Here is a 26,735-nt window from a genome sequence, read left to right on the forward strand (position 1 = left end):
CAAAGAACCATTAAAAAACAACAAACAGTATCAATAATTATTTTATGGGTACCCGAATAACTTCACCTCCATATTATAGACAAGACATAACATTCAGTAGAGGAATAGAAGAGGTCATTTATTTACTAAAATAAATGACAGAATAATCAAACAAAACATATGTATATGTACATACAAATAAGACAAAGCAAAACATAATATGACAAATAACCAAACAAGTCATACATTCAAGTAAACATCAAATAATACAAAGCAAAACATACTAAACATAGATCACAAATGATTATGCAATACTTATAAAAAATGTGATGTACATACAAATGGAGGTGGGGAGGGCGGTGGTTACTTATTTCTTTGGTTAATTTCTCCGTGACTTTATAAAAATGGCGACTGACGCTAGAAAAACTGCGCATGCGCAGGGTACACATACAATCATTCTATTTAAAGAAAGGGAGCCAAATACAAAATATTAAAAATCAGTACCCATAAATGTTTTATGATCATAAACCTGTTTTATGGGTACCCGAATAACTTCACCTCCATATTATAGACAAGACATAACATTCAGTAGAGGAATAGAAGAGGTCATTTATTTACTAAAATAAATGACAGAATAATCAAACAAGACATATGTATATGTACATACAAATAAGACAAAGCAAAACATAATATGACAAATAACCAAACAAGTCATATGTTTAAGTAGACATCAAATAATACAAAGCAAAACATACTAAACATATATCACAAATGATTATGCAATACTTATAAAAAATGTGATGTACATACAAATCTTACATAATATACTGAATATGATTGAAAAGATGGGGCACATCCGCCACCGATCATAACTGCTTGCTGTTTTGATCTGCCCCATCGATAAGTAAAAATGAGACCAAATATGATAACTGACTTGACAATAAAGATAGAGGTACAAATTGTACAATGTTATTGATAAAGCTGTAGTATAATATAGCTGATTTAGAAGGAACAGAAGCTCCTGACTTCATGATCCAAATATTGATTTGTGTGCAATATACATACATATAGGAAGTGGATCAGAAGCTCCTGACTTCATGATACAAATATTGATTTGTGTGCAATATACAGATAGGAAGTGGATCGGAAGCTCCTGACTTCATGATCCAAATATTGATTGTGTGCAATATATACAGATAGCATATGGACCAGAAGCTCCTGACTTCATGGAACCACAAAGAAGGAAGTCAACACAAACTTGAAAGTACATGTGTATCGCGTTATAGTTTAAGAACCGGAATTCGAATGTATTTCCTGAATGCTGTAGATTTCCAGCGTCCCATATATTGGATTTGAATATCCGACCAACCCGACTCTGCTGCTGTAGTAGCTGCCCCAATGCGGAAGCTGTGAGCCTGGTATAGGTTTTTTGGGATTCCAAAAGCGGACAAAGCTAATTGCATGTGGTCTGTAAAAAATTTCCGAGACACTGATGTGGCATCCATGAATGAAAATAAAGGTTCGTCTTGGGAATGGTGAGAACGCACAGATAAGAAATTTTTGCAGGCTTGATAAGGGCATAACTGTTTATTGATGTTTTGTGGAATTTGTAAAATAGTTGATTTATTGGAATGTTTGCAGTGTGGTATTGTCAGTTCAATGCAATTTTCAGACTGATTATTTGTAATAAATTTCACATGTCGTGCAAGAATATAGTGTTGTTTCACACTGCCAGTCTTTGTCAATTCACCGATTCGAAGGAATGCGTAAAATGCCAAAAGAAACATTGCATGCAGCATTATTCTGATAAAGGCAGAGTTGGTTATAAGAGGTAGAACATGAATTAATTTTGTTAAAATTGGACGTGTGATTGGCAGCCTTGTGTCGGAAGAAGGGTTGAGTTTACTGAAGCCTAGTAGTTGTTTCTTGACAAGAAAATGTTGAGTTAAATCCTGATAGTTACCAATTTTAAACGTAAAACTAAACGCAGAAATGTGGGTTTTGGTGGTACTGGCTGCAAGGTTTTGGCGGTAGCAATATGCGATATATAATAGTAAATGGTCCAGTGATGGTGGAAGTGGATCCTGGTTTGGATGAATATGCATTTTAATGAAATCTCTGTGTTGGGAAATTATGTTCCTGTATGAATTTAGCGAATCTTGGAACAAGGAATTGCTGATAAGGAAATCTGCTGTACTTTTCAGAGATGAAGAGATGATTCTGGAACTGAAGTACTTTTCTCGTCCATCTCTGGGAAACTGGCTTTGAATCGTTGAATCTGTAATCGAGATAAAAGATCAGCAGCAGTATTAAACAGTCCAGGGATGTGTTCTGCATGAAAATGTATGTTATAGGTTAGAGCTGTAACCATAAGGCGTCTCATGAGTTTCATGAGATTCGAGTCTTTGGAGGTTAGCTTGTTAATAACATGGACAACAGCGATATTGTCTGAATGGAGTACAATTGTCGTATTGGACAAAGATGATCCCCAGGTTTCAATGGCAAGAATAATAGGGAAAAATTCCCGGACTGATATGTGAAGTTCCTGCCATGAAGTGTCAAATGGGCCAAAAAACCATTTAGCACCAAAAACACAGCCATATCCTAAGTTACTGGCATCCGTAAAAAAGTGTAACGTTTCTGAGGTACAGGTAATTCCCGAGGGAAAAAAGGCCCGGCCATTAAAATGCTCCACAAAGATTGACCATGCTTCTAACTCAGCCCGAGCATTTTTATCGAGGTTACGCTGGTGGTGAGGTTTTTGAATACCCCTTGTTAAATCAAGTATTCTTCTTAAAAGGGGCGACCCGGAGGTACAATGCTACAGGCAAAATTTAAAAGTCCAATGAGAGATTATAATTCACGAAGGGTAGCTGTGCGCTTATTCTTAAATTTTGCTAATGTTTGTCTCAAATGAATCAATTTATCTTCAGGGAGACGGACTTCAAAACTCAGGGAATCTAATTCTAAGCCCATGAACGTAATTTTTGTAGTAGGTCAGACAGTTTTTTCTGATTTTATTGGTAAATTGATGTCTTGAGCTAGAATATGAAAAGAGGCTAATGCTTCATGACATTCTGAAGTATTTGGTTTGCCAATGAACAGAAAATCGTCTAGAATATGCACACAATGTTTAACTGAGAACTTGTTTTGAAGAATCCACTGGAGGGATGTGCTGAATTTATCGAATAGGTTGCAGGTGTAACTTAAACCGAATGGGAGGGTCTTGTCATAGAAAAATTTCCCATCTATAAAGAACCCCGAAAGTTCAAAATCATCCCTATGAATTGGAACTTGTTTATATGCATTTTCCAAATCCGTTTTTGACAGCAAAGCGCCAACCCCAATTTCTTTGATAGCTTTAATTGCATCCTGAATGGATTGGTAATGCACAGTGCAAAGTTCATGAGGGATGTTGTCATTTATTGATAATCCTTGGGGATAGGAAAGGTGGTGTATGAGGCGGAATTCATTTGGTTGCTTTTTTGGTACGAGTCCAAGGGGTGAAATTTGCATATTTTTAAATGGAGGGATATCAAAAGGTCCCGCAACACGATTTGCCTGAATTTCGAGTTCAATTTTTTTGTAAAGAACTTCCTATTTATCTTTCAGGGATGAGAGATTTTTAGAAAGGCGGAATTGGCGAGTGCCTTGAAAAGGAATTTAAAAGCCAAATGTAAATCCTTGAATAAGAAATTGACTAAGCGAAATGTCATATCCCTGAAGGTATTTGGCCAGTTTGGGTACTATGATCGGGGTGGTAATTTCATCAGTCTTTTTTGGGTGGAGGTTGTGATTTGCGGAGAGTGTCATTGGTAAATTGTTTAGAGTTGTGCTGTCCTGTTTTAATTTTGATACAGGTGGTTCTGGGATGTTTTCCTGTACAGTTTTGGCAAATGTGCAAGTATGGGCAATTGTTCCCCTTGGGACAGGATCCTTTGTTATTATAGGTGAAACAGTGCCGGTATCGAGTCTGGGTTGCACGAAAGGGCTGCTTTTTGATTTTTGATTTGTTTTCAAGCCCTAGGACCATAGCGTCTTGAAATAGTTCAGGGTTTTTTTGATTCCACGGACAGGACTTTGAGGAGGCTTCATGCCACTGGAGAAATTTTTCATCATACTCCAGTGCAGCATCATCTCCACATGATTTAGCTATGCCTTGCACAATTTGTGCATATGTCATTAAGTTTCCAACTTCAGATGTGTGTTTGGAGCAGTAAATAGACACAAAAACATGGAAGGCTTCAAGCCATTTACTTATTGACCTTATTTTGGTTGTGTCATTGGCCTTGACAAACATCAACTGTCCTTCTTTTTCAACGGTATGAAATTTAGAATCTTGGTCATTCGCATGTTGGGGTTTGGGTAATAGGGTCGAAAATTTTATGAATTCCCCAGCTAATATTTTGGATTTAATTTTAGGGTCGACTCCTAATCCCACGGGTTTTGCCATCCCTTGTGGAACACACGTACCTGCAGCTGGGGTATCTCCAGTAATGAGCTGTAGTGTCGCTGATTGTGGCTGAAGTAATTGTGGTTCTGGTGACTGAGATGGCTGTGGTTCAGGTGACGGAGGTGGTTGCGTCTCAATTGGCTGGGATGGCCCAGGGTTTGTACTTGTAGCGTCTTTGACGATAGATGTGATGGTTTGTTTTAGCTTGGGCAAGATGGCTGCCATGCAAGTTTCCACCAGTTGGTCAAGTTGTGATGATGAAGGTGTGTGTGAAGAAGAGGTCTGTAAGGATGCTGGTGTGGGCATAGTCAGGGGGGTGGGAGATGATAACGCAGGTTGAGCAGGGTTTGAAGCTCTTCTCCTCTTTGGTCTCGAAGCCATCCTAAAAATTTAGATGAACATTGAAAACATGCTAAGTTTGAACTTAAACAATATATCTGAATTGAAGCTATGAAGATGAACAACACATAGGTATAGTGAAATTATTCAATAATGAACTTAGATAATTGAATCTTAAGTCTAATTCACTCCTATAATAAGGTGTTATTCATCATTAAGCTTGCATATGAGTTGTGAACAATAAAATTAACTCATGAATTTATGTCCACAGAAATCACTTGTGGTCATGTGCAGCCATTGCTGTTATCTTTGTATCATATTTAGGCCAGGGCACTAATATGAAACTAATGTTTTTTAAGTAGGAAAAATAAATTAACAAGGCCAGAGCACTTGTATTTATTAAAATTTAAAACAAGGCCAGAGCACTTGAAAAAATGCAGCCAGTGCTGCTCAATGTAATTAAACTAACAAGGCCAGAGCACTTGTTGTGATATGCAGCCAGTGCAGTTATAATATTTAAGATAACAAGGCCAGAGCACTTGTTATAATATACAGCCAAAGCTGCTAACATATTTAAGACTAACAAGGCCAGGACACTTGTTGTAATATGCAAAATTGATCAAGAATTAGGTTTACAAGGCCAGAGCACTTGCACAGTTAATATGAATCATAAGTTGCCCTATGGTGAGTTAAACCAACAAGGCCATAGCGCTTGTGGTAGTATGCCGCCAGTGCCTGCTTATTGGTCTCTGCGATTTAATTATTACATTAATACAAATGGAAAAACCCTAGTATATGCCGCATTATAGGGATACAAGGGTTAAAGCATGAAATAAAATAATACCTTAGGGACTGCAAAGTTCAAGCAAACCCAGTGTAAAAGTTTACACAGTTGATGATAGCTGTAAATACAAATTATATGATTAGTATACATGACAAGTAACAAGAGCATTAAGCATGTAAAGGAAATAACAGGATAACAAAGATGAAATATAAATATAATTTAAGCCCACTATAAAATTAAATAAGTTAAGCCTAATAAATAATGAAAATAGTGTAATATAATGCTATATTTTAAATGTTATGTTTAGTAAAGCCAGAAGCTCCTGACATCATGGCTATACCGTAGAAACATAAATCTGCTGGGACAACAGAATCCCTCTCACTTGGCGGAAATACTTCCGCATACCCATAGTATTCATGTGCACGCCATCCAAATAAATGTCAGAAACACTGTTTGTAAACCCACGCAAGCGCCAGTAGATTAACTTGCTTGTGGAACACTGTTCCTTTAGAATTCTGTTAGCATTTAAGACACGGCTATTATACACAGAAGGGCTGATGTGCCTGGTTCTTTCCCTTGGCAGGAGTTTCATTACAGTAACTTTCTGAATGTGAAATCGGTTTAGGATAGCTTTAAGGAAAGCTATTAGTTTTAATACAACCAATTCAGAATTGTCCTCTGTAGTGTCCAAGTCATTCCCTCCTAAATGAACGATCAGGAAGGTCGGCAGGTGGCGTTGGACGGCTTCCAGAAACAGCTCCAAGTGACGTGGATTAGTTACAGTCCCACCACTGATTCCGTAAAAATTCACATCAGCAAGTCCGGTAATGTTAAATAATTCAGCTGAAGAGCCGTGGTTGCCCAAATATGCAGCAAATCTCCGCACATGGGAACTTCCAATGCACAGTGTTGACATTCTGTGGTCACGTGAGGTGTAGGGTGGTTTCGCGCCGATTACCTGTTCGCGCCGAGTGGTATCGCGCTGACTGGTTTCGCCCCGTTTATCTACAGGTAAGATATGGGTAGTTTACAGTATGGCTCCCCCCCCCCGATTACCTGTAATTATATAACTAAGTACCTATTAATTAATTAACCCCAAGCGTTAATGTAGTTTGTCGGATGATATTCCCATATTGTATTAATACTTATAGTGAAGCCATTTTTAACCAAATGATGACTATATTTGAACAAATTTCATCGTCGAATTTGGAATGATAAAGACTAAATGTTAAAATAAATATTTCACAAATCTCGTTTAATTTTTAATGAAGGTTGTAATTGTTTTTCATTTGATTTACAAAATTAAATTATGTAAAACAAGGAGTAGAACAAGGATTCTTCTGAATGACGATTTATAAGACTTCCCATTACACCGCAATTGCCTTTTCTTTATAATATCTTAAAGCCATTTATGGCGTAACTGATCAAAAAAATATATTTTTGAAAAATACAAAATTAAGTAAAGAAAAATATTTCAAACATTTAAATTAAAACTTTTCACATAATTCTGAACACGGAAAACACCTTGTTTCATCTAAAAATACGATTTTATCTTCTCTGTAATGTGTTATTTAAATTTTTTGTATTTTCTTCCGTATCGGAGAAAATTCCGAGAATCCAAATTAAATTGTAATATCTTTATAACGCAATTGACTTAGATTTTGTAATTTACGGAAAAGTTCTATCTTTTTATAAAGTATTGATACAAATAATAAGTTGTTATAATTTTTCCCTAATAATTTTCATTGTACATACGCCATATATGGCTTTAATATAAATATTAATCAAATGAAGAGCTATTCGATAAGCGTATCTTCAGTTATACAGTAGAAACCCATCGGGGCGAATCCACTCGGCGCGAACAAGTGATCGGCGCGAAACCACTCGGCGCGAACACGTAATCGGAGCGAAACCACCCGCATTCGTCACGTGACTTGATAAACAAACCTTGTCTCGCTAAGTCGTATTAAACAATCGCTTTACAATAAGAAGTCAAATTTCAGATAATATCACGTATTTATCTCAGTATTTCGTTATGTCACTTTAAATCCTCCTGGAATAAGCCGATATAAGCTTACCGAGTGTCTGTCAATTGTAAACAAACGAATCGCTGACGAATATGGTCTCTATTTATAAGTCAATGTAAACAATGATGAAATCACAGTTATGCGTGGTACAATGCAATTGTCCGTGCACACACTACTTCCGTTGCTCTATATGAAGTCTTTTACATGTATATCCAAGTGTTTTCAGAATGTAAAACACCAAACAACTTACTTATTTCTTTGGTTAATTTCTCCGTGACTTTATAAAAATGGCGACTGACGCTAGAAAAAAACTGCGCATGCGCAGGGTACTCATACAATCGTTCTATTTAAAGAAAGGGAGCCAAATACAAAAATATTAAAAATCAGTACCCATAAATGTTTTATGATCATAAACCTGTTATTTGTTTGATACCGCTTGGATAATCCTCATTGATGTTAATCAAACTTAACTCAATATGAGTTTAAGTTGTATTATAGAAATGAGTAGATCAACTTTTGTAACATAGATAAAGAGGCATAACTCTTGCAACATTTAAACATCACTGACTTTTGACACTACCCTTCACAAACATTAAACTTTGACACCATCCCCTGTTAATACCTGCATATATACTACGCGCGCGCCAATTGCAAATTCTTTCTGGAAATTCTTCTGAACAAAATTCAACAGACTAACCGCCATCGAAGGATTCCTTCAAACTTTATTAGCCATCCTATAATTTTGGTAAAGTATTTAGGTCATCGAAGCTACGGTACGTACTTACTTCCATTTATTTTGATTTGGTTGACGTCATTTAGGCTTATAAAATTGGTAACCGATTTCAGCTCCACCATCATCCTCTCGGCATTCGCCGCTATCATTGTTGCATGGTTTGTTTGAATTTTTAAAAAAAAAAACTAAGGTGATTCTGTTTACGAATAAGAATTAACAATTATAATGGCTTAAAAATGATTTTGAAACACACTAAAGACTGCACTTCAGGACTTTATTATATTACCTAACGTTAAGATTCGTCGGGCCCGTGCAGGCCCGCTTAGCTAGCCTTTAGGCTACCACGCATTTTATAACAGTAAATATATTAGTCTTACGAATTCCTAGGGAATGTTGCGGTGTAGCAAAAGAAAATCCAAGTCACCCTATGCTAGGCCTGTCAGGACCCCAGCCGAAAGGTCCATTGCAGCCACGGCCCCCGTGATCACGGCAACCCAGGTTTCACAGCCAGCCAGCCAGACTGCTAATTCATCGCTGGCAACCCTTAATCCTCCCGAAGTCCCACATCCTCCTGAAGTCCCACATGCAGCTAGCATGAACTCGGAATCCTCAGTGGCAACCCCTACTCCAATTTCCATAGGGGATATTACAACGGAGCAATCCTTGACATCAGGTGAAAACCTTTTAATTAGTGTTACAGATGAGCTTGGGGTTCATGTCCCCCAGGCCATCAAAGAAAAAATTTGGTTAAAGCAATATATTGATTTGGCAAAAGTCATTATTTCAGAAATAGATAATCAAGATATGCATAAATTCTCAATTGTTGAAGGGCAATTGGTCATCGAACCAAAAACCAAAACAACCAAAATCATTACAATGCAAAGTTGGGTTGATGCCTTTTAAATATTCGCCAGTATATACCTAGCTAGGCATCCTACAGATATTCAGGGTATATTGAAATATATACACACAGTGCGCCTATGCTACAGCCGAAACGTAAATGCTAATTGGCTTGAATATGACAGACAGTTCCGTCTCAAAATGTCCAAAAATACATCACTTTCTTTCGGCTCAGTCGACGCAGAGTTGTGGCTAATATACATGCAGGCCCAACCTAGCCTCAATGCTCCACAACCAAAAGCATCACTTAAATGCTTTGATTACAATCTCAAAGGCTCATGCTCCAAATCACAGTGTTTTTATCAACATGCATGCATGCACTGTAACAAGACCCATCCACGTATACACTGCTGGGCCTACCAGTCTACACTTACTCAATCTTCAAGGCCTAATACCAACTACCAACAGTCTAACACTACTAACACTAGATAAAATCTAACTCGCCCAACCGCAGGACAGCAAAATTATGCCCAACAATCTTACTCGAATTTTCGTCCCTATCGCCCAAGGCAATACCAGTCACCAACACAAAGATTTAACACGCCTAGGTTCTACTCCAATTAAGCTCCCAGTATTACAGAAATACCTAGCTTTGTACCCTCAAGTTCAAGATGCCCAATTGTTACTTACATCTGGTTTTTATCTGAATTATGCAGGCCCTAGAGACTATTTACAACCAAAAAACATGAAGTCTGCTAAGGAACATGTGCAAGAATTATTGTCAATTATTAAAAAAGAAATAAGCTTAGGTCGCATGGCAGGCCCTTTTCCTAGCCCCCCCCCCCCCCCCCTTCTCCAACCTTAGGTGCAACCGGGTCGGAGTGTTGCCTAAAAAAGATGGGGGATGGAGTTTGATTTCAAACCTGTCAGCACCAATCGGTAATAGTATCAATGAACAAATTAACCCAATTCTATGTTCAGTCTCCTACAGCTCTTTCGACCAGGCAATTTCCATGATTCAAAAAAATGTGAAAGGGGCATACTCTGTAAGATGGATTTGTCCAGTGCATTTAGACTATTACCAATCCACCATACAGATTTTTCCTTATTAGGTATGTGTATTCAAGACAAATATTATTATGATATGTGTATGCCATTTGGTTGTTCCATAGCTTGTTAAACATTTGAAAAATTCTCATCATACCTGCACTGGTTGGTAGCACAAAAAGCCAAAAATCAAAACATCATTCATTACCTAGATGATTTCTTATTTGCGGGGAGTCATAATACTCCACAATGTTCTCAACTCGCTGAAACATTTAAGCTAATCTGTGGTGAACTAGGTGTCCCAATAAATGATAAAAAAAAAATTGAGGGTCCCTGTACAAGATTGAGTTTCTTAGGGTTAGGGATTGACACAGTAGAACAGGTAATCTTTATTCCTGACAACAAAGTTATAGAACTACAATATAAGCTTACCTCATTGCTTTCATCCAAAAAAGTAACACTCAAGGAAATGGAATCACTCTGTGGGTCCCTAAACTTTTTTGCAAAAGCCATCCCAGGTAGCAGAGCATTTAATCGCAGGTTTTACAATACAACAATTGGCATTAAGAAACATTACTTTTTGATAAAGGTTACCCAAGCCGTTAAGGAGGACGCTAAAGTTTGGCTAACATTTCTTAAAGACTACAATGGGCGCTCTCCATTCCCTGAACTATCCTGGTCAAGTAACGAGTCCCTTAACCTTTTCACCGATAGTTGCAGTTCCTACGGTGGAGGTGCAATTTTTCAGAATCACTGGGCAGTTATTTCCTGGCCAGAATCATGGGGCCCAGATATTCGAAGAGATTTCACCTTTTTAGAACTAGTACCGATTCTGTTGGCTATTTGGGTTTGGGCGGATTATTTTGCAGCAAAGAAATTATTGATAAATACCAACAACATTGCTTTGGTTTATATTCTTAATTCCCAAACAAGCAAGTCTGAAAGGGTAATGACACTTTTAAGGCCATTGATATTGCGTTGCATTAGGCATAACATTCAGATTAAAACTATCCATGTTCAAGGTTATCAAAACTCTATCGCGGATTCAATTTCTCGATTTCAGTGGGAAAGATTCATAACCTTGGCTCCTCAGGCAGACAAGATTCCAGTCAATATACCTCCGGTATTGACAACTCTCTTAAACGACATGTAGAAAGTTTACTCGAAGCAGCAGTATCTAAAAATACTGCTTCAACATATCAGAAGTTCATTAACTCTTTTGAAACCTTCCGCTCTAAATATAATTTTGTCTTGACTTGGCCTCCACCAGTCCATCAGATTATTAATTACATTGCATACCTCCATACAAACCATATATCACATGCCACAGCAAGATGTTACTTAAGTGGTATCAGTTACAAAATCCAGTTAGAGGGGGGTTTGGACAACACTAAAGCATTTACAGTTAAGAAAATGTTGGAAGGCTTCCTAAGGCTAAATCCAGCAAAAGACCTTCGATCCCCAATTTCCCTACAAATGTTGCATCAAATGGTATCAATTCTACCAAGAGTTTGTTTAAACACCTATGAAGCCACAATGTTTTCAACTGCGTTTTATTTGGCATTTTTTGCACTGCTGCGTATTAGTGAATTTGCTTTCACCAGTAACTTTACACCAGTACTATCTTTCCAAGACTTCACCATTGATGAAGAAAAAATTTCCTTGTTTATCAAAGGTTCAAAAACTGATCAATATCGTAGGGGTACCACATTACAAATTACATACAGTCCTCAAAGTGCATCTTTATTTGAACATGCGCACAATTTTTTGTCAATCCGACCCCAAGTACAAGGCCCATTTTTCTGCCATATCAACGCTAAACCTCTCACCAAATATCAGTTCACATCACTCCTACACAAAGCCGTGAAATTCATTGGTTTAGACACATCTATATTCAAATCACACTCGTTCAGAATAGGTGGGGCTACTCATTTGTATTCACAAGGTGTTTCTGATGAGGACATTAAGTCCAAAGGTAGGTGGAGGTCTAATGCATTCAATTCTTACATTAGATTATAATGGTTATCATCATACTTGTAACATGCCGTATTCTAACTGAATACCTAGTTTGCAGGTCAAACTACTGTTTGGATTATTGGATCATCTATAGTCCATCATGCCTCCCTCTATGCTGACAAGCAATTTGGAAACACACACCTAGATCTTCAACAGCATAACATAACAGTATTTTGTTCTGGTAAGAGTGGTATGGTATGGGAAGATGTAGAGCCAACAGTTAATCATCTAGTTGATCAGAAGGGACATCCTGATTTTATATTGTTACACTGTGGAGGCAATAGTATAGGCACTATGCCATTGCGTAGGCTTCAAAAATTTATGAAATCAACTTTTGTTAAATTGCAAGTCCTCCTACCAAACACACGTTTCATATGGTCCCAGATGCTCCCAAGAAATTACTATAGACACATGCTATCCAACATTGCTGCTGAGAAAGCCCGAATAAGAATTAACAAATCCCTAGCTCCATTCTTAGTGGCATGCAACGGTGCATACATAAAATACCCAGATCAACAGCAATGTACATCAAAGCTATATCGCGATGGAACACATTTGTCCAATACTGCTCAGGTTATATTTTTGAACACCATTCAACAAGGATTACTCCATATCATACGCAGTAACGCCAGTATTTATCCTCCACCTCCCTCTGTGTAAAAACAGTCTCCCTGTCATGGCACTGGGGCAAAATTTTTTTCCGCTTGTGGCGGATGTTTTCATGTATTATATTAATCTATTTATCATACATGAAGACATATGGCCGAATTTTGCTTAAGCCTGCCACTGATACTGTTTTCTTCCAGGTCTGTGGCCAATAATTGGGCTTATTTTAATTGACAATTTTATTGAATACATTGAGTGATTGAAAACATTGATGAACTGATTGATTGTCATATTGACTGTTTGAAAAACTCATTGATTGAAAATGTTGATTGATATGTTGTTTCTTGTGTTGTTTGATTGAAGTATTGATTTTTCAAAATATTGACTGATTGATAATTTTATTGAGTGTTGATTTTACATCATAACTAACCAAAGTCGATGTAGATCACACATATAACATAATGCAATGATATACTGATTTGATATAGTGTTTGTCAAATTTTATTTCAACATGTATTATTAAAGTAAAGCCATGACAAAGACTGCCAATACTGTGTTGTTGATCTATTCTATTGAAATAATCAAACTTAACAGAATATGAGTTAAGTTGTATTATAGAAATGAGTAGATCAACTTTTGTAACATAGATAAAGAGGCATAACTCTTGCAACATTTAAACATCACTGACTTTTGACACTACCCTTTACAATTATTAAACTTTGACACCATCCCCTGTCAATACCAGCATACATACTACGCGCGCGCAAATTGCAAATTCTTTCTGGAAATTCTTTTCAACAAAATTCAACCCCACCCTCCCAACCCTTAATTTAGTGTGTACTCATATTCTCTTTCTGTTTTTCTGCTGTTCTTTTATGTATTTTTCAGATTGTGATTGTCAAGAGAGTGTTAACCCTGATTATATTTGTCGAAACAACACCAAAGCGTCATGGCTTAACAAATAGATACGTGAAGTGTTCACACCTTGACCGGTGCATTGCCGAATTTTGCTTAAGCCTGCCACTGATACTGTTTTTCTTCCAGGTCTGTGGCCAATAATTGGGCTTATTTTAATTGACAATTTTATTGAATACATTGAGTGATTGAAAACATTGATGAACTGATTGATTGTCATATTGACTGTTTGAAAAACTCATTGATTGAAAATGTTGATTGATATGTTGTTTCTTGTGTTGTTTGATTGAAGTATTGATTTTTCAAAATATTGACTGATTGATAATTTTATTGAGTGTTGATTTTACATCATAACTAACCAAAGTCGATGTAGATCACACATATAACATAATGCAATGATATACTGATTTGATATAGTGTTTGTCAAATTTTATTTCAACATGTATTATTAAAGTAAAGCCATGACAAAGACTGCCAATACTGTGTTGTTGATCTATTCTATTGAAATAATCATTGTTAAACATATCATATGTACAATCTTCAGATTCCAAATTTTGGTTTAAAACTACATGCAATTGTTCATATACAAATAAATGAGAGAAAGTATGATTTTCTCACTGATTTCATGTATTCTACATGTATTTCAAAATGTGCCTTTGCCATTATGATAACTAACATTTCTATCACCAGTGCCCTTAATGGACAGAAAATTCTGTATGAAAACGTGGAAAAATCTTAAATTAAGGACAGATGATACAAACAAAAATTTCTTCTTTGGAAGAGACCAAATACCATGTCACAAGTTTAGAAAAGTGGATAATTCTTAGAATTTTTTCTCCTCAGAACTGGAAAATGAAATACACTTGAAAAATATTAGTAATACTTCAATATAATTACAAATATGGAGAAAACACACCCAGTTATGGTTTACAGATGAAAACAATTTCAGAATATGATACCTTGGTGCTAAAAGTGTAATTTAAACTTTAGAAAAATATACAAAGCCGGTCGAATTTTATTAAGAAAAGCAAAATGGTAAAAATCAGCCTATAGTTTATTGATGATTTTTTTTTATCATTTTGTATTTCCTCATAAAATTCACCTGGCTTGGTAGATTTTTCATAAGTTTATATTACACTTGTAGCACCAAAGTAATATATTTTGAAAATTGTTTTCACCTGTAAACCTTTACTGAGTGTTCTTTGTCTATATTTGTTTTTTTTATTGAAATATTAGTAATATTTTCCAAGTCTTTTTTATGTTCCAGCTCTTGGGAGAAAAAAACAATAAATTATCCTCTTTTCTATATTTATGACATGATGTTAAATCTATTCCAAAGAAAAAAAAGTGTTTGTATCATCTGTCCTTAAAATCCTCTAACGTTGTCTATGGAAAAGATAAACATGCAATACATCTTGATCAGCTGTATACGGGTTTTATGTTTCTCATATTATTCGATATGCAAGAGCATGTCCTACGTATGAACAATTACGGGAAATACCTGAATTAGTATGAAAAACATCAGTCATAATTTGATGCAATGATAAATTTTATTCTCTGACAAGGTTATTGTATCGACCATAGAACTTACGAAATGAAGACAAAAAGGGAGATTGCTGATATTCCTGTTTTATCAACTTGTATGTCAATAATTTACCTCCTTTTATAAATTGTTCATACGTAGAACACGCTAAGCTGCTAGAGTAAACTACAAAGATCCAACTTATACATGGCATTTCAATCCATGAACTATTGAAAAGAAAGATACGAAATTCCAAGCCTTCAAATAAATAACAATATTTTTATAGTTATCACTTACATAAATCAAACTGTCAAAGGTATCACTCTAGTAAATCAAAGTGTCAAAGTTATCATTTAAGTAAATCAAAATTTCATAGTGTCAGAGTGTACTATAGTTAACTATAGTAAACTGTAGAATGTTTCACGGTAACTGCAGTAGTGATCTTTTGCAGGGCAAAATGATTTAGTTTGGTGAAATATGATTTAAAAGTAATTGTTTAATATACGTCATTTTTTATAAAAATTCGCCAAACGTTTTTATTTTGCCCTGCAAAAGTGTAGGACCGCAGTTACGGTGAAGGGGCTAATTGTTAACAAAGGTATATTTGATTAGGGTGTGACGTCACCAGAGGGCAATGTGAGAGTGGCTGCCAATCAGGATGGAAAGGGGGAAACTGTAAAGAAGGTAGAGGTCAACATAATGATAAAAAAGTAAAGAGAAAGACATTAATTATCCATTTCATTCTAAAAAGTATATATAACATCTTTTTTTATGAAGAAATTCATTATACGTTTTATAAATAAACACCCCTCCCCCCTTAAAAAAGAACATGACCATTGAAAACAGAATTTGAACATGTCGGTTTTACTCGCATTTTCCTTATTCTCTTGTACACTCTTCTACCTGTCTCTCTATCTGTCTAGCTGTTGCTTTAATGCTTTTGTCTTCAAAAACATTTGGTATGTGGTGAAGCATATTCTACATCTTGTCATTGTTACAGTTCCATCGGTGAAAGAAGAAGATAACCAAACGAGATTTTATGGGATGCTTGCAGCATTATGTTTATCTATAATCGTTATTTTAGCATTGACAATGGTCCAGATTTTTCACTGGTAAGATATTTATTTATAATATTTTTTTTCGGGTAAAAAAATTATGTAAACATTAATATGAAATGAACTTTTATTCAATCATAATTTTCTAAAGATTAGCATAATTGGCCATGGTTTTTGGTATTCTTCAATCAGCAGTGAAGGAGGTTGGTTTCTGTGTACAAGAATATTGAGAATTTTACGTCAAGTATATTTTTGTAGAATCCTAAAACACAGTTTTTAACCCAAAAGTTTTTTTCGCACTACAGAGCAATTAATATGACCTTTTGTGCTCTATACGTTTAACAAATAAATCAATTTTCAAAGTTTCTCTTTAATATTTTTTATTAAAATGAATCAAAATATAGTTCCTCACTAAATATATTTTATTGGAATTTCATCTAGGGTTTTAATTGAATATAGCTTAATTAGAACTATAGAGTCCAAATTTTGAAAGAACTAAAATCAGTATATACGCAGAAAGTCTTAAAAAGAAGTAAAGACAAAAATCTACTGAAAAGCTGGGGAGCGACTCTTGTTAAACAATTGAAACCTCAAAAGGAATCAAAGATATTTTTATTTCATTTGTCGTGTTTTCCACGAAAAAGATACATTTTCCGATTGCAAACTCAAGTATCAATTTTGGGAAAATAAAAAATAAAGGTATTGCAGTATATTGAGAAAAAAATGCAAAATTCTGCATTATACTTTTCCGTTCATAATTAAAATGCAGCTGTTATTTGGGACATATCAATTGTTCAAATGTTATTGTTAACGTATTCTATTCTTGCTGCTCTCAGGATTAGATGCATCAAAAAAAATAATTTGCTTGAAATCCAATCTTTACCTTCATTTTGAGACATTCAATTACAAATTAATTTAAGATTCGTTGATTCTAGTTGAGGGACGATTCACCTTAGTTTTTATCTTTATGAAAAATGATTACTTGAACTTTTTCAAAGAAATATGTTCAGTATAAATAGCGATATACATAAATTGAAGTTAAAGCATGAACATCAGATGTTATGATATATATTTTGGTGGAATCATGAATGTCAGCAGTTAAGAATAATCCTACTGTTTTTATTATCAATATAGTAAAAAGACAAGGACCACAGAAAAACAACACAATAAGAAAGGTGCCATTTCTTCACAAACTGAAGTTATAAATATGGATGAAAAGACCGTCGGAGTCCATTATCAGGAGCTGGGAGAGCTTCAACAACCCTCAACTTATGAAACCTTATCACTGCAGTAGTTTTCAGCTGGTTAAGACTATATGTTTTAAAGCCTTAAATGAATGCTATTTGGTGAAAAGCACAGGGAAATGCACAAATTAAAGTATTTGTATAAACGATTTTTTTTTTGCAAAAGCAATGAAATCAGTCCCCAAAGTTTTAATATCGTGAAATATTTGATATTAAAAGTTTCCAGATTCGGCAGATACAAGCTTCTAAAAATGAACTATTTTTTTTGTCACGCGAGTCTGTATCCAAATAAATTATGTGAATCATCTGGGATGAAATTGTAAAGAATTTCTCGCACTCTTGCGAAATTGCAATTTTCATTTTCTTAATACAAACTCTTAAGAATTAATGTCATTTTCCTTGTTTTATTGAAAACCAAATACAAAGATTTGTTGATTGTGCAAAAACAATCTGTGGATTGAGGCGACGTCGTACTGGATCCAAGATCATATACTGAGACCAGACTTAAGTCAAAATTTAGATTTTGAATATTTTAATAATTATTTAAAAAGATGCCTAAAACTTTCCAGTTTGTTACATATCTGAATAAAAATATACCTTGAAAATTTTGTTTCATTTTGAATTTTTTATTTTAAAAGTTTCACTGATTTGAAATTTTGACTTAGGCCTATTCTCAGTTCATGGTCTCGGGGCCTGGATAATATACCCTTTTGAGAAAAGCAGTGTGCAAAGCTGACCAGAAGTTGTCTTCTAAGATACCTTTATATTTCTTACTACAGCCGCAATCGTACAAGGGTCGAAACAAGAAAGATATTCTTAAGGCATGAACTTAAACAAGGGCCATTACCTCTGGATGAAGACATCTGTTCTGCATCCTTCGCTCGAATTCGCAATTTTTTTTCACAGAAATTTATATTTGCATCTCAACCACCTTTTTTGGCGACAACAGAAAATTGATGTTTATGTATGAGTGGATGAAATATTAGCAATGGTGAGAGGAATCAGGTCGTACAATGAGGAGCTTATATATTTCTCTTTAGAGAGAGAAAGGAGGGGGGGGGAGAATGAAAGACAGAGAGTGTGTTAATGACGTTGAGAGAGGGGAGCAACGCTGACTTGTTAAGGCTTGAAAAAAAAGGATCGAGGCCTAATCTCTACGGGAAATGTTTCTGTGATATCACACAAAAATAGGTACATTTTGTTTTTCTCATAATACCTAAAAATCAAATACTTTGAAATTTTAAAATGTATTTGCATAATAAACAACATCACAACCTATTAATGCATTAAAAATAGTTGCTAGTTAAATTCCATATAACAGTTTATAAACAAATCACTGATCGCAGCGAACTTGTCGACATGACGTCATTTTGGTCAAAATGACGTATCTTATGTGCTGTGAAAGGCAGATAATGCAATGCCTATATTTTTATTCAATGTTTAATGCATTTTTTTTAATCAAACAGAATATCATTTACAGGTTTGAGATAAGCTATTACCAGTAATACAAATGTAAAACCTTTGTTTAGCGCAAATTTTCAATAATTAGCGAGAGAATGTATGTATTTAATTTTACCGTGTTTATGTGTACAGGTTTGGCATGTTTAACATTGAGGTGGCTTATAAAACCGCCTTTTCGCAAGAGCATACTTATTTATACATGTTAGACAATTTTTGAACATAAATAAAGGATGATTTCCTTAATTTAAAAAAGTGCTGCTGTTTTCTTTAAATCGAGAGTGTTACTTAATAAGGACATAAAATACTTGGTAAAGGTCATACATATTTCTAAATGGGCATATTTACTTGAGATTTTAACTAAAAAAATGAGAATTCTATATAAAGCAGCAGCACTTTCTAGAAAGTACAAGGTATAATTAATTGTATCTTAATTTTTTAACTTCAACACGAATATGCCATTGGGATATTGAAATTTGTTTATGACCTCCATTCAGAACACATACTGTGCATTTATCACATAACTATTCATTAATGGGACCAAACTTAGTTCAGGACAGAGTGGGGTATATTATGTTGTTTCAGTAAGGATAAAAGTTGTGTAATAATAAAATGGCATTGAAAAAAATAATTCCGTTTTAAAAAGTTTCCGTTTTCAGCACGTCTATATTACATTGATTTCTTTATGATAGACCTCAACAGTGCTGCGAATGATACAGGAGGCCTAGAATTAGACTCATTGGTTGTCTATTACATGATTTCTATTTTATCTTGACTCATATTTTGCACTTGTAATCAATAAAGAAAAAAAATGTATGTACAATCAACCTAACATATTGCTGTTGTACCAGTTGTTTGTTTGTTTTTGTTTTTTGTTTTTTTGTTTTGTTTTGTTTTTTTTTTTTTATTTGATCCTTTTCTACCTTCTTCCTTTTTTTAGTGTGTGATCTTCTTCTGCCGTTTCTTGACTTCATTATTCAGCGAGTGATAGTGTTTTAACAAAATAAATGTTTCCCCACGACCCAGATTCGATCAATTTACAGGAAAGTATAATATTAACCAGTAACAACTGGAAATGAACATAACTTTATAAAAAATGATAATGCCACTACATGATAGATTACACAACACTAGTGAAGTGAAAATAATGTATTTTCTTGTTTGCACCTCTAAACAAGAAATATAGAATGATTTGAACATGTATTAACGATTGTTAATGGTTTTCTTAAGATCTGTTGTGCTTAGTTTATGCCCGCAATGAAAAAAAACTATTATATTCCCAACTGCTGAACATGTATGACCTTCAGATCTTCTTCATAATTATATGCAGCTTTTTAAGTCACATGCAATAAAAGAAGTTCACTTTAGAATGAGTTATGGGATTGCATATGTTGGTAAAGATATAAGTTTAGCCTGTTATTTATGCCAAAAACAAACTGAAGCTTGATCACAAATTAAGTAATTAGGTCTTTCCACCTTTCCTATTGATTTCCTTCTGTTTCTTCTTTTCCTTATTTTTTATTATTTTTCCGACATGTGATTTTGAGCTTCAAAATTTATCGAAAAGATTTTTATTCCATAAGAATGTACTCCGTAAAAGATTTTTGCAGTTGACTCTGCGTAAATGAACTTGGACCCCTTTCGGAGTTATTACCCCTTTCGCAAAAAAGCTTGTTATCGCTACTCCTTCGAAACCGTAAACCGTAGAGAAATGATACCTTCACTAATCTCTTCGACTAATTTAGTAGACACTTCATTGATTCATTGCGAAAGTATTCTTTGACCCGTTCAATGATTTATTGCCCCTGGAAGTTTTTGAATTTTACAAATAATTAAAAATTTTCAAAACGAGAAAGTGTAGAGACAGGAGACCAACTGCATATTAAGATTCATTGAGCTTTGAGCTTAAAATTCATGTAAAGGTCAAAGGTCAAGGTCATTCCAAAATTAAGAAATTAAGCTCTTTTTATATCTTTTTTGTCTCTTAACTTATACAAATTGTCTTAGCATCATTAATATGTACTCTTAAAACTATTTTAAAGATTCAATTCGTATTCCGTAAGATTGACCCTATTAAAAGTTATTGCCCTTTGTGCGAAAAACCTTGTTATCGCTACTCCTTCAAAACCGTAAACAGTTCAAATATGAAACCTTCACCAAAGTCTTTGACTAATTGAGAGGATTCTCGAATGTATGCATTGTGAAAGTCTTCGGTGACTCCTTCAATGAGTTATTGCCCCTGAAAGTCTTTGATTTTTAGAAATAATTAAAAATTTTCAAAACGAGATGGTGTAGAGACATGAACCCAACTGCATAAGATTCATTGACCATTGAGCTTAAAATTCATGTAAAGGTCAAAGGTCAAGGTCATTCCAATACTGAGAAATTTAGCTCTTTTTATATATCTTTTGTCTTTCAACATATGCTTAATGTCTATGCACCATTAATATGTACTCTTAAAACTGTGTCAAAGATTTCATTCTTGTCCCTTAAGATTGACCCTATTAAAAGTTATTGTCCCTTGTGCAAATTTTTTTTTATTGCTATTGCTTCAAGACTGTAGACCGCAAAGACATGAAACCTTCTCTAATGTCTTATTGGACTTTAAGCAAAACTTTTATGTTCAAGTGCAAAAGGATCTGGTGACTCCTTGAATGAGTTACTGCCCTTAAATGCTTTTGTGCTTACTATTAAACCTTATAACTTTAAAACTATAAGTCATAGAGACATGGGGTTAATTACAATGTGACCCTTGACCTTTGACCTTGAATATGACTTGAAGGTCAAAGGTCAAGGTCACTTAAAAAAAAAAATCATTTTCTATTTTTGTTTTCTTTTAAGACATTCCTCGTTTCTTTTTTATGAAATTTAATTTTAAATAGATAAATATTAAATGAAATTGAAATTCAAAAGGTGGAAAGACCTCTTATTGTTCTGTGAACAATAAGTCTCTTAGTTAGTTTAGATTTCCTTTGCATTTTTTTGTTTGACATTTGGCTGTTCTTACTTGATTTTTAATAAGAAATTGCAGTAATGTTATAAATATTTTAATATGTACACACGTGAATTCAAATTAAATCTCTTAAATTAATCTGTTTTTTATACGCTGAGCTTCTCAATGATTCCACATGCATGTATTCAAAATGACTTTTAAAAAATCTAATTAAAGTCGATTTGATTAACTTATACTTATATATTAAAATTTCTCATTTAAAACACAGTGATAAATACCTTCAATTACCTTAAAATCTATTTTATACCCAGAAAAAAAAAACTTTATTCGTGATTATTTAAATCATATCAAATTTCCAGACAAAAAGAAAACAATGAAAAAAATTGACCCAGTTAAACTGGAAATCATAAAAAAAATATTACTTCTTAAAGATAATATAGAATAGTCAAGTTGTTTAATCATTTTGTTCTAATCAACAATTGGGTTTTGTCCACTTTTTTCCTGTGACCTCTTTCTGATATAACTAGATTTATCTTTTACCGATGGCATTATTCTGTGCCGCGGGTACACCAGTTAGCGCTCTTGAACTCTCGACTATTCCCCTCACAAATTCCATTTGCGTCTCTACGGCCGCTTCTTCATTACCACATATGGCCTCTACGGCAGATCGAGCTTAGGAGATGATTGGACATCGCCTGGAAAACTCCTCCTGTGTCATGAGTGCCCCCTCTGGATCGCCGACTAGAGCTTGACAAAGGGACTTATACTGAGAAACTATTGGTACTGAGTTTTCGTTTCCCATTTTCTGAAAGGAATAATTTACGGACATTTTTTTTTCAGAGAAGAGATGAATAATTAATTGAGAAAAATTGACTAAACATCGCCATGATTATTAAAAAAATCATTCCCTTACCTTATCCCACAAACTTGATATAATATTCATTGATTTCGCAAAATAATGACGGCCTCGTCTTGGTTTATAAACTAAGTTATATATTAAGCTATGATGGGAAAGTACAGGAGTAAGTACAAGGGACTCACACTATTTATATATGTATTAATGTTATTGTTTATCATTTCCCGTTAAAACATGAAACCGAAAATAGATTTCTGAAAATATTACGACATCAACAGTACACAAAACACATAATAAAAAGATACTTCGATTGTGAGTAAAATGCATTTCAAAATACTTGCTAGCAAGATACCTTAATAAAATCTATAGATATACAAATGGTAATAGATTATTCCAATAAAATCCTTATATTCGCAAAGCAATATTATTTATTGCAATCTTTCCTATTATCATGGCATTAAATTAATCTATTTTAATAAAAAAAAAATGAAATAAAAAATGGGACAAGAGACTTTGCAGCGAGCCAGTATCAAACCGAGGACCTCCTTTTTAAAAGTCTACGCTACAAAGTCTTGAAATATGTAGGGTATTAATTCAATGAATTTGTATTGAAAAACCCACTTCGTCGATTGTATCGAGGAGTTGGGCAGTGTATATACATATATTTTGTATACATTTTGTATATTGTATGTTCATTGTGAGGAATTTTTGGACAGACTGATTATTTATACATCTCTTATCGGGATGATGACAATATCAGAAACAGGGACACATTCTTTTATTCAAAGAAATGTACTCCTCTGAGAAGGATCGAAAATATCTTATCATGTAGAATATTATATAAAATGATTATAAAATACTTAAAAAAAAAAAAAGCTAATTTATCATGATTTTTTTTATTCATAAAATTAGATAAAAAATTCACAATATTAAGTTTCTTTCACAAAAGTTTAATTGTACTTTTAAAATGTAAAGTATTTTTAGAATGATGTATTTTTAAACTTTAACATCTTGCAGCTTTCACAAGTTAAAAACAGAATGTACTTGATATATGTAAATTAGTATACATAAACATTACTGTTACTGATATCGATATCCCGCTGTGTACGTCATAAACGCTTTTTGTGTATTTAAAGTGATAGTATCCGCTATCTAATACCGTATTACGGCCCTGGCCGAAATGATTTCTGTGCACTTTGTAGAACATATAATGATAACTATGGTGGAGTAGCACGGGTTTATATATGTTTAATTTGTACATTTCCCAATTGATCAGATAAAATTTTTTAATATGGTGGTCCTTAAAAGAATAGTTAACATACATGTACATGTCGATAACGATTTACATAATAATGAAATATTATTGTTTGATTGTATTTGTTAAACGAATATTTTTACTCAACAAAAACAGTGATCTCTAAAGTCAAAAACAAATTCAAGGCAGATCAAATACGAATGCTCAGTATAGTACTATAACATTACTCCATAAATGCTAAGTATTGCATTATTACAAATATAACTGAGCATTATAACAAATTTGTTATATACTCATCACTAATGAAGTAATGGTATAATGCTATAATGAGCATTTAAAGAGTAATGTTAAAACGCTATAGTGAGTATTTTTAGACATGTTTAAATGCTATACTGAGCAGAGTGGTGCTATAATGCTATAGTGAGCATTTTTAAAGTGGTGTTATTATGTTATTCTGAGAATATATAGGGTGATGCTTTACTGAATATCAACAACAAGGGCGTTAGAACTGTTATACTGAACAGTTATACATTAATGCTTTTCTGAACATTAGAAGGACAACTCACTCTAAGGAAACCCATGGTTTGTAACAGGTACATATGTGTAACAATTATAATTATATAAGTGATTTGCTCTGTTACACCGCCAGTTAGCTTGTTTATATAAAAGCTTGCAGCTAAACCAAAATGTCATAAGAATTTAAAAAAAGTGATTTTAAAGCTGATCCTAGTATGTAAACGTACAAACATTATTTGTTTTAATGACCAAAAAATAAATACTGCCCTTAATTGACGGGAATGCACAATCACTGCATTCCTAATACTTCTCCAATACTTATGCATGGGCGAAGGGGCGAAAGGGGGTCCTCGTGCTTCAAATTCTTTATAGGAACGTGTTGTCGTTCACAATCTCTTAAAGGGTGTGACGAGTTCTGCCAAAAACGATCTGTGCATCCACCGAAATAGGTTCTATGAGGATAATTTCCACAGAATGAATCAAAGACAACGATGAATCTCTCCTTAGAAACTGACCAGTAATTAATCTTAGGCCACATGTAGGAAGGTCCCCTTTCTCGCAAAAAAGTTGTTTTGTTTATTTCCGCAGCACTACCAGGCGAAAAAAAAATGGCACAAAATCACAGATTTTGACTTGCAAAAAATCCGTAAATACGCTGGGATCTGTGAAATTATCCAACAGTGTTAAATTTAACAGATTTATCATAGCGGCATGAATTGAATTATCTGTTATAATTTTGTTTTATTTCTTGCAGTTTGAAATTAAAACAATCGCAATTCATACCTTATTAGAAATCGTGGAATGTTAACAACGTGGAATTAAATTATCCTTGTATCATTTCGCAAATTATAGATGTAGGATTAACTCATTTACATCTAAGTCATAATTAACCTATAAGACAACCTTTCAGGATTGCTTGAAGATGTTTACAGTGTATTTGTCTTTTTTAAATTATTTACATAGTGCTATTTATGTATATTCTTTATATATAAAACCATAAGTAATTGTCCTTTGAACATCGTTAAGCACTCTCTGCATATACATATGTAGCAAAAGACAACAAAATACTGTTCGAACAAAAATCATTTTCTTTATAAAGCAATGCTTAATTTTCAGCAAAAAAATGGTTAAATTGAATTAAAAACAAAAACAGTAAAGTTGTCTCACAAAGTTTCATGAAGGATATTAATTTGTTCCTTTATTCAACAAATTCCTGCAGAAATACCCAGTTTTAGTTTTTACAAATAGCATTTTTCGATGACGCAGGAGTACAACTAAAACCTCTCGCACTCTCGACTATTCCTCTGACGAATTCCACTTGCGTTTCTACCGCCGCCTATTCGTTACCACATATGGCTTCTACGGCAGATCGAGTTTGGGAGACGATTGGACATCGCTTGGAAAATTCTTCCTGTGTTCTCCGGGCTCCTTCAACATCGCCAGCAAGAGCTTGGCATAGGGACTTGTACTGAGAAACTACTGGCACAGAGTTTTCGTTTCCCATTTTTTTTCTGAAATGAATTTGTTAATACGTTTCTTAAGCTTTAGATTCTAATTAATGTAATAATAAGGGACATTCTTAAAGGCCGAGGTTTTCAACCGTACGGTTTTCCTCAGGTAAGTTTGGTGTGGGGTGGAGCTTAATCAAAGCGGCTGAGAAACCCCGAGGGAATGACGCTGGGTTGTGTTTACTACCTATATACACAGGATGTTGCCTGAGCCCCTGAGTGTATTACCTGTATGCGTTTTCATACGACTTTGTAAACCGAGGACTTTTTTTTGTTTAGCACATGAATTGAAATGCGAAATAAAGCATTTTTTGTTGCAGACAGAATCCTTCTTAATTTATTAGGTCACCTGAGTAACTCAGGTGACCTATTGCTATCCGTTTTCGTCCGTCGTCGTGCGTCGTGCGTCGTGTGTCGTGCGTCGTGTGTCGTGTGTTAACATTTGAACATTTTCAGCTTCTCCTCTGCAACCACTGAACCAATTTCAACCAAATTTGGTATACAGTATCTATGGATGGAGGGGAACAAAAATTGTGAATTTCATGGTCCCCGCCCCCCTGGGGCCTGAGGGGTGGGGCCAATACTAAAATTATTGCAATCTTTAAAAATCTTCTTCTTTACTCCTGGAC

At 34.4% G+C, this 26,735-nt stretch overlaps 3 protein-coding genes and 1 long non-coding RNA gene across 10 annotated transcripts; 1 reads left to right on the forward strand and 3 right to left on the reverse strand.

Moving 5' to 3' along the window:
- Window positions 1–328: 328 nt before the first annotated feature.
- On the reverse strand, window positions 329–8,002 carry LOC134278946 (uncharacterized). Of its 3 annotated transcripts, none has more exons than XM_062761252.1 (4): window positions 7,833–8,002; window positions 5,616–5,673; window positions 4,453–4,814; window positions 329–2,257 (listed from the first exon to the last, which is right to left on the reverse strand). In XM_062761252.1, exons 3-4 carry the CDS (start codon window positions 4,811–4,813, stop codon window positions 1,260–1,262), a joined length of 1,359 nt encoding a protein of 452 aa, XP_062617236.1. In that variant the 5' UTR covers window position 4,814; window positions 5,616–5,673; window positions 7,833–8,002; the 3' UTR covers window positions 329–1,259. The 3 variants fall into 3 exon arrangements, with proteins under 3 accessions (XP_062617236.1, XP_062617237.1, XP_062617235.1); XM_062761253.1 differs by lacking the exon at window positions 7,833–8,002 and adding an exon at window positions 5,896–6,480; XM_062761251.1 differs by lacking the exons at window positions 5,616–5,673; window positions 7,833–8,002 and adding an exon at window positions 5,896–6,480.
- LOC134278947 (uncharacterized) lies at window positions 2,254–4,446 on the reverse strand. Its single transcript, XM_062761254.1, has one exon. The coding sequence runs from the start codon at window positions 4,430–4,432 to the stop codon at window positions 3,749–3,751; it is 684 nt and encodes a 227-aa protein (XP_062617238.1). The 5' UTR covers window positions 4,433–4,446; the 3' UTR covers window positions 2,254–3,748.
- Window positions 8,003–8,037: 35 nt separating the features above from the next.
- Window positions 8,038–14,217, forward strand: LOC134278948 (uncharacterized). 5 transcript variants are annotated; one of them, XR_009994550.1, is made up of 4 exons: window positions 8,522–8,988; window positions 11,266–12,276; window positions 12,730–12,755; window positions 12,842–14,217. XR_009994550.1 is itself a non-coding variant. In XM_062761255.1 (3 exons), exons 2-3 carry the CDS (start codon window positions 8,706–8,708, stop codon window positions 12,219–12,221), a joined length of 1,239 nt encoding a protein of 412 aa, XP_062617239.1. In that variant the 5' UTR covers window positions 8,049–8,355; window positions 8,703–8,705; the 3' UTR covers window positions 12,222–14,217. The 5 variants fall into 5 exon arrangements, 3 of the variants coding, with proteins under 3 accessions (XP_062617240.1, XP_062617239.1, XP_062617241.1); XM_062761255.1 differs by adding an exon at window positions 8,049–8,355 and having other exon boundaries at window positions 8,703–8,988; window positions 11,266–14,217; XR_009994549.1 differs by having other exon boundaries at window positions 12,730–14,217.
- LOC134278949 (uncharacterized) lies at window positions 10,943–11,853 on the reverse strand. Its single transcript, XR_009994551.1, has 2 exons — window positions 11,738–11,853; window positions 10,943–11,463 (listed from the first exon to the last, which is right to left on the reverse strand). It is a non-coding gene; the product is annotated as an uncharacterized LOC134278949 (long non-coding RNA).
- Window positions 14,218–26,735: the final 12,518 nt, after the last annotated feature.

Source organism: Saccostrea cucullata, unplaced genomic scaffold (genome assembly GCF_032062105.1).
Source record: "Saccostrea cucullata isolate Sc308-1 unplaced genomic scaffold, CSIRO_AGI_Scuc_v1 ctg6114, whole genome shotgun sequence".
NCBI lineage: Eukaryota > Metazoa > Mollusca > Bivalvia > Ostreida > Ostreidae > Saccostrea > Saccostrea cuccullata.